Genomic DNA, 8,749 nt, shown 5'->3' with positions numbered 1-8,749 from the left:
AAACTGCTAGGGTCAGCCAAACCCTAGCTTATCCATAAAAAAGGTGATATATTCACTACATGTTCTTCCTTGGGCCACCCCCCTCTAGTGAGTCCAAAATTGATTATTGGACTCAAACTTAAATGATTTTTAATCCAGTAATAAGTTTGTGAGCTTAATTTTGAGAGGATTTCTCATTCATCGAAAATTACATCGTTGTCATTGAACACGGATATGTTTTTTATTTCCTCTATTAGATCTCACTATAATTCAAAAATTTTACTTTTGCAAGATTGGAACCATTCTAAATCTTTCTTTCAAATTATGACTCAATCGTAATCCTAAATCCAATATTTAGATCTAGGTTTTTTTTTGGGAAGTGATATATCCGCCCCTTGTAATTACTTGGGACACCCAGCAGCAGTGTATGTGGCAATCAGACCCATTGAATACTTCTGACGTGAAGTACATCAGTTCTCGAGTCTCCCGAGTTGACTCCTTTTCACATTGGTTGAGTTTTTGTTTGAGCCTGCATTTTTCCTAGTAATTCAACAAAAACTCCTTTGACTCTGTCGAGTTATGAATCCATGCGATACGCAATCGTGTCATACTGAGCCGACTAGGATTTACTTTGACCACATTTTGGTCCACGTCCACATTTTAAAACACTCATAAATACGCAGGTGAAAACTATTATATATGCAAAACAATCATCCACAATTTGGCTACCCTAATTTTTTTTTTTCTGAGAATATTAGCTTATCCAAAGGTGAGGAAGGGTGGAGAGGGATAGATATGTAAGGGGATAGATATGTAAGGGACTGAGTGACGAGAGCGTAAGAAAAGGTTGAAAAACTAGGAAACAAAAGGTGAATCCTGAATTTTTTAGCCACCCCTCACCCTCCACTCAATCATGCCCTCTCACCAAAGGTGAAACCAAAAAAAAAAAAAAAATCCCGGTTGCCCGACATTGCCTTAGTGATATGCGATGTCACAAATGTTTGGAAGAGTAAAGTTCATTCTAAACACAAAATATATATAATAACATAAAAGTGAGCGCTTGAGTCGTTATGACGCCTCCCATTGGTTTAAATGTTTGGGTCCCACATACATGAACCAATGAGAGGCGTTATAACGACTTGAGCGCACCAACACTTTGCTCATATAATAAATAACAATACAATAGTATAAATTATGATACTTATGTAATTTTCTCGTCCATCCTATTTTTTTAATTTTAAAAGGGAAATGATGTTACCCCCTATAACGGATAACACCCCCCCCCCCCCCCCCCCCCCCCCCCCCCCCCCCCAAAAGCGTTAGCTGTTAAGTTTCAAAGGCAAAGAAAACGTTAAACGGGGTGAATTTATCCTCAAGCTAAGGGGGGGGAGGAGGGGGTTGGTGGGTCTCATTTCCCTTTTTAAAAAGGAAGTGATATAATCGTCCCCTCTTCCCCCACCCCACTCTTTTTAAACTACAAGGGGAGTGAATATATCATTTCCATTTAAAAAATTATCTATTATTTTTTAATATTTTGACATTAAAATTAATAATTTTTCCTATCATAAGGGATTTTAATAAAAATAATAATTAATTTTTAAAATAAAAATAGACTCCGTCAATCTATTAATCAGGCAAGAATAACTCACATAAAAAAATTAGAGCCCAACATATATGTATGATAAGTTATTTTTTAACTACATTTTTCTTGTTATATTAATGTATAAAATTTTATCCCATGTATACTCTTCTGATCCGTGCGATTAAAATATGTGCCCGACGAGCCCAAATCTATGACAAGGCATAGAATATGAATATTTTTGTAATGCACAAATTACGTGTGAAACTCGTATATTGGGAATAGGGTTGAGGTATTTATAAGGTATTGATTGTACAACTTTGATATAACTCTTTTGTTTGTTCTATCCTCTTCTCTTCTTTTCTTGTATTTGACCATCTCGGTCTTCTCTTTTCTTAATAAAATTTCTGCTCTTGTTTGTAGATAGCTAATTATAGAAAAGAAAACTGAAAAACAGAGCTGAATTTTGGAGTTGAATCCTACCCTCAAGGGCAAACAACCAATCCAATCGACCTTGGAAAATACGGAATCTCATTGCTGAAGTCAGGGACTTAGTCCGTCAAATTCATCCAGTAATTGTGCACAGGAGGAGATCAGCCCATGAGATGGCTGATCACTTCGCAAAGGAAGGGGTTCAACTGGAGTCAGTGTCTATCTTTATTTCTCCAGATACTGTGGGGATTTAATAGATTTTTATTTTATTAGTTGTAATTCTGATGGGTTTGTAATCTTGTCCCTTACTTTGTGTTTATTCACGGTAATAAAAGTAATCTTTCAAAAAAAGAAAAAAAGGAAAGATGAGTAGAAGAGAAGCATGGATTAAACATTGTAAACAAAACCTTCATAGAGTTCATTACTCATGGCAATGATGAAACAACATCATCAAAAGATGATAAACTGAGAAGAGCACATAAAATTTATTGATAGTTAAGAGCCATGTAAAATTCAATAACAGGAAAAGAAGCGGTATTACAGAATATAGATGGAGATTTGTGGGTGTAACTAATTTTCATCTGAATCTTTTCAACACCAGATTTTAACATGTTTGTGTCCAGAATGAAGGCCACAAGAGTAACTGGATTGAGCTTAGTGAAGATAATTTTAGCTCTAATGAATAATTCCAACAAACTGCAGTTATTTACAAATAACAAAAGTTGATTCTATATGTGCCACAAACTGCACTGTATTATCATTACTGTGGTGTTCCCAAATTTCAAATTTCTAAGCAAGAACACAATGGTTAAGAAAGACATATTCTGAAAGATATGTCATTCTGAGTGACACCAGTTATGCTAATGGTTTTCCCTACTGTGGGATAGTAACCAAAAAAAAGAAAAGGAAATGATATCAGCACAACCATGTTTTGATAATTGCACTAACTCATCCTGTCTTTTAGTATTTAAAGAGCTGTCAAAGGTTGTAACAGTTCCCAAAAAGGCTCCCCCAAGCCAATTATCAAAAGAAAAGACAAGCTGAGTTTGTTCAATTATTAAAACATGGTAGTGCCAATATCAGTTGACAAAAAATTTACTCACAAGCTTTCAATTAAGAAAAAATTATGAGATACTTCCTAGAATATTTAAATTTACAGGGACAGAAAGTGGCAATCAAACACTTCTATGATCTATTTCACACAAGAATAGAACAGTCTGTAATATTACAGGACCTTCAAACACTTGATGAAGATCAAATAATTCGTTAAGGGTCATTTTGAGAGCTCTTAGAATGTAAACTAAAAGGTATGCACTTATCTTTCATGGCTTCACTCTCCCTTCCATATTCTTTGAAACTATACTCGTCCTGCTTGAAGGCAGATGGCACCTTTCCTTCGCTGTAGCAACGATTACATAAGCTGAAATGAGATCTCAACTCTTTGAATCTAAACCCGATAATCGGATAGTGACATACGGCACAAGTATGGCGTCCATGTCGGACCCTGTCACTACTTTCAAGCTTAACTAAAGTGCCCAAAATGCCAAAACCCCAGTCTTGATCATCAAACATTTCGAGGAATTCGGGGAACGAAACCATCGAAAGATCTGATTCCCCATGAACTTCCATCATTTCACTGACTCCATGAGAAGGAATATAAATAGCTCTCACTAACTTAATATAAGTAATAGCATCAGCCTTACTGATCTGGGTCTTACCTTCGTTCACGGGTCGAGATAAAAGTGCATCAAAAACCGTTCGTTTTCGCTTATCAGAAGGGCCTATGCATATGGGTGCAAGAACAGCATAGAACAAACCTATATCAACTCTACCAGAACCAGAACCATCCATTAGACTTAAAATCCTCTCATTGATTGCTTTAACAGCTCCTTGGAACGTCTCGGGTTTGAGAAAATTAAGCAATTTTCGAAGAATACCCTCTAAAGCAGCCTTACGAATCGATTTCTCAGGCACCCCACTGCCTGAATATGAAATGGGCACATCAGTTTCGCTCATTTCCTTCTTGAGAAGATCAATATCGCAACGGCTAAACCTAGTGAGCCTTTGAAAAGCTCTAATTTCAAGACCATTGGCAAGTTCATGCCTTGTACTAGTCTTCCTACCCACTCTCTTAAACTTGGATGGCTCAATGACAATAAAACCCGCCTCCCCTTCATCTCCACCACCATTCCCCTTACGTTTTTTCTTTTGTAACACCTTTAGATTCGCGATTGCATCGTATAATTCAACCCTATTGGTCATTTTCAGTGCTTCTTTTAAAGATTTCCTTGCTTCTTCATCCTCACCAGCTCCCCACAATGCGACCGCCTTGTTCAATTGTGCCCGCCAATGGTTCGGCCACACAGCTAGAACCCTAGTATACATCTCACTAGCGCGTTGAAACCTACCCACATCCATAAACAACCCACCAAGATTATACAAAGCATCCACATGCCCAGGCCTAAAATCAATGGCCTTTTGAAACTCCTGAATTGCCTTCTCATCCTCATTCATAGCATGTAGAGCAGAACCCAAATCACAATGAGCATCAGCATAGTCTTGTTTCAAAAAAATTGCCTCTTCTAAAGCCTTTTCAGCAGCCCTATACTCACCCACCCCAAACAAAGCACTACCCAAATGCTTCAAAGCTCTAAAATGATTAGGAGAAAGAATTGCAGCCTCTCTATAATGTTCACAAGCACTTAAAACCATACCTTCACCTTCTAAAGAAATTCCCAAATTGACATGAATTTGAGGTAACAAATAAGCCCATTGATTCCCACCAGACTCCGCCGCCTCCAAAGCCAAAACAAACTCCCCCTTTGCCTCACCATACTTCCCAACATTATACATACAATTCCCAGCCCTAAAATGCGCCCTAACATCAACAGGACTCAACTCACAAGCCCTCTTAAAGCTAACCAAAGCTTCATTAAACAATTGATGCTCATACAAAACCCTCCCAATCGCGACATGACCATCCAAAGCTTCTTCTCTAGACCTCGCCCCATCAACCTTCCTCCTCAAACCCCCCAATTCTTTCAAAAATGCCACATAATCCGTGCCACTTTCTTCCCAAAATACCCTTTTCTCAGAATCACCAGGCCCCAATTCTCTAGACCAACCCGCCGCGTCAGAAAAAGTATCAAAATTGTTATCCCCCTTCATCTTCCCATCCTTCAATTGCTTCAGTCTTAACCTCTTAACCAATATTTCCAAATCATCAACAACTTTCCATGTCTCATCATAAACAATTCCGTGGTGCGGGGACGCAGCCCAAGCCGCGGTCCTCGGCTTCTTCTGGGGTTCCGCAGGGCGTTCATCGGTAATCGATGAGGATGCTTCGGAGATTCCACCGGAGACTCCGACTGAGAATTCGAGACCTAGGGCATCGAAATCCCGATCAACGTCGCCAGCACCGTCATCGTAAGTACGAAGGAGGCCATCAAAAGACAGACCTTTTTCGCCGTCGATGAATTCCGAGTATGTACGAAAGACTTCATCGAGAATGGCATTGATCTGTTCATCTGAGAATTTTACGCGTGGGTTAACGGCTACCACCAGGGCCGCCATTTCTTCGCGGTTGAGACCGCCGTCGTGGTTTGAATCGAACTGTTGGAAGATTTTTTTTACCTTCTCAGAACGGCTGCCTCTGGAAGACATGGTGGTTAGGGTTAGGATTAGGATTAGGGTTAGGGTGGAAGGGCTTAGAGGAAGAAACCCATCTGGGTTTTTTTTTTTTTTTTTTTTTTTTTGGGTTCTCTACCAGATCTGGAAGGGAAATGAAAAAGGTGGGATGGGATTAGGGTTTGGATTAGGGTTAGGGTCTGGGTGGTGGGAAAGGGTTCAGAGGGAGAAACCCATCTGGGTTTTTGTAGAGGAAGAAGCCCATCTGGGTTTTTTTATTTTTTGAGTTCTCTTCCAGATCTGGGAGGCCTGGGAAGGGAAAGGGAGGGAGGTGGTTTTTCCCTTTTGTTGTGTTTGCTTTTCACTTTGCTTTTGTGGGGAAGGGTGTATAAAGAAGGGATGAGGGTGGATTTAGAGATAATAGGGTGTGGTTGGTCTAGAAACTATGATTTTGTGTTTTTGAGAGGATAGAAGACCCAACTCTAAGCTGGAATGGAAACCCACCGGATAAATGGGGGTTAGGGCTGGGTTTTTTCTATTTCAGAGGGAGAAACACATCTGGGTTTTTTATTTAAATGGTTATGGATTTTTGAGTTGGGATCTGTGGGCACTCTGCAACTTTATCCCTCTCTTTTGCTTTTTTGGCTTTTTTGACAGATCTGGTAAGGTAAAGGCACGGATGTGGTATGGGGTATTTCTACCTTTTTGTTGTTGTGCTTTAACTTTGCTTTTATTGGGAATCGTGCATGAAGGAGGGGTATGAAGATTAGGGATTTGATCAATGATTTTGTAATTGGAGGATTAGGGATGAGGATATATTGAGAGAGAAATTAGTTTTGGTGGGTCTCTATTCCATGATCTTATAGGGCTTTTGAGAGGAGAGAGGACCCATCTCTCAGCTGGAATAGCCAGCATATGAATGAGCTGCCTTTTTTGGTCTAGGAACCTGATTCTTTCACCTATACGTAGGGCTGCAACTCGGGTCGGGCGGGTCGGGTTTTGGAGAACCCAACCCTACCCGAGAAATATCTCGGGTCGGGTCGGGTCGGGTTTTTTATCGGAAAACCCACGATTCCCAAACCCGGCCCTACCCATGATAAATCTCGGGTCAGTTCGGGTCGGGTCTGGTTTTTTCACGTTGAAATGTATTTTTTAAGGAAAATTCTTGTTTGGCAATGCAACTAAACTCATAGAAGCAGAAATTACACTCACATTACACTTGAATCAAACAATGAAGTAATTACACTCACATTACACTTGAATCAAACAATGCTGTAATCAAACAATGTTGTAATTACAATCAAACAACGCTGAATCAAACACTTGAATCAACTCAACTCATAGAAGCAGAAATTACACTCACGTACAATACCAGTGGGTGCGTGGGTTTTCACTTTTAACTTTTAACTAACAATAGAAAAAAATGTACATACTATAACTTATGTAACTCGGGTCGGGTCGGGCCCCTTCAAACCCGGCTCGACCCGAAACCCATGAAACCTGAACCCAACCCAGGCTATTTTCGGGTCGGGTCGATGCGGGTCGGGTAAAACCCGGCTCGAGTTGCAACCCTACCTATACGGTTATACATCACAGAGTTTTGTTATAGCTGGCCGGTTTACAATATGTACCAAAAATATATCACTCCCTTTTTATGTCATTCTTTCTTCCATGTCAAAGCTCAATTGTAATTAATTCTTTTCATAATTCATTCTTTCTTCCATGTCAAAGCTCAAGTGTAACCCATAAAAAAAAAAAAAAAAAAGCTCGTGTAAGTATTCCACAAACCCATCATTTCTCTCAAAAACGTATTAGTCAATCTCTCTCTCTCTCTCTCTCTCTCATATGAAATTTATATTAACACCCACGAATTTTAGCATCTTGCACAATGTCAGTTTGTCTTATTGATTTGGTTTTACTTGTTTTACATACAACACACATGTGCACCATATTAGTTTATCTAATTTGACAGGACAACTTAGATGGAAGTAATGCCTAAATTTGAGGGTCTCTTTATAGTCTATACCAACCTAATGTGTGTGTATATAATTAGAGAGAGTGATTTATATAGTCTATATCAACCTTATGTATATATATTATAGAGAGAGATTAATATATGACAAGGAGTGCGGCAGCAGCGGCGTGAATGTTAAAATTCACCTTCTTCTTTATAATATATATATATAGATATAGAGAGAGAGAGAGATTTATATATATGGCAGGAGTGCGGCAGCCCATAAAGTACAGCGGTGCCCACATAAATGAATGGTCTAAATAATTCATTTGTTTTTTGGGTATCTACAATTGATAGGTCCTGCCCAGAGAAGGGCACATAAGATAATCCCAACCCCTCAAGTTGTGAAGTTTTTCTACAGGGATTTGCTAGCATCCATCAAAGAAGGCATTTCACGGATGGCCTGTTGCATTTGAGAGCAGCCGCATCATTCATGAAGACAAAATCTGCTGAAAAGTGAGCTGGTTTGGCTTCTGTCACTTGCAATGGGCCATCCGCAAAATGCTTTCAAATCCCTTTTCTATATCATATTGTTAAAAAATAAGAGCCACAAATTGGGTTAGAATCATCTTATGCCACCTTTTTTGTTGCACAACTAGGGCTGCAAATGAACCGGGCCGGCTCGCGAACATGTTTGGGTTCGGCTCGTTAAAAGCTCGGCTCGGGCTTGTTCGTTTACTAAACGAGCCGAGCCCGAGCCCAAAAATTAGGCTCACCAAAATAAATGAGCCGAACTTGAACTTTGTATAGTTTGGCTCGGAAAAGCTTGTGAGCTTTTTAGGCTCGGTTCATAAACGAGCCGAGCCGAGCCGAGCTTTATGGCTTGGATTATATTTGTTTTTTATATATATAATAAAAGAATGTGGGTTGTTTATTACAAATGAAGGATTGGCCGAGTGATTAAGTCACTGGATTTAGAGGGGGCTTGGGTTCAAATCCCACATGTATTTTTTTATCATTCTTGAGACGAGCCGAGCTTAAGCTCAATTCATTCCAGTTAACGAGTCGAGCCGAGCTTTTTCGAAAACTAAACGAGCCGAGCCCGAACACCCCAAAGCTCGGCTCGGCTCATTTGCAGCCCTATGCACAACCTATATATGATAGGGAGTTATACACAC

The 8,749-nt window shown here is 39.6% G+C and overlaps 1 protein-coding gene across 1 annotated transcript; it reads right to left on the bottom strand.

Annotated features, from left to right (window-relative positions):
• Positions 1–3,159: 3,159 nt before the first annotated feature.
• On the bottom strand, positions 3,160–6,369 carry LOC143854273 (putative TPR repeat-containing protein At1g05150). The gene has a single exon (XM_077364148.1). It carries the CDS (start codon positions 5,651–5,653, stop codon positions 3,257–3,259), a length of 2,397 nt encoding a protein of 798 aa, XP_077220263.1. The 5' UTR covers positions 5,654–6,369; the 3' UTR covers positions 3,160–3,256.
• Between the last annotated feature and the right edge of the window lie 2,380 nt (positions 6,370–8,749).

Source organism: Tasmannia lanceolata, unplaced genomic scaffold (genome assembly GCF_043159265.1).
Source record: "Tasmannia lanceolata isolate RefF3 unplaced genomic scaffold, GAP_Taslan_0.1 ptg000020l, whole genome shotgun sequence".
Classification (NCBI taxonomy): domain Eukaryota; kingdom Viridiplantae; phylum Streptophyta; class Magnoliopsida; order Canellales; family Winteraceae; genus Tasmannia; species Tasmannia lanceolata.
This window is presented reverse-complemented; position numbering and strand designations above follow the sequence as displayed.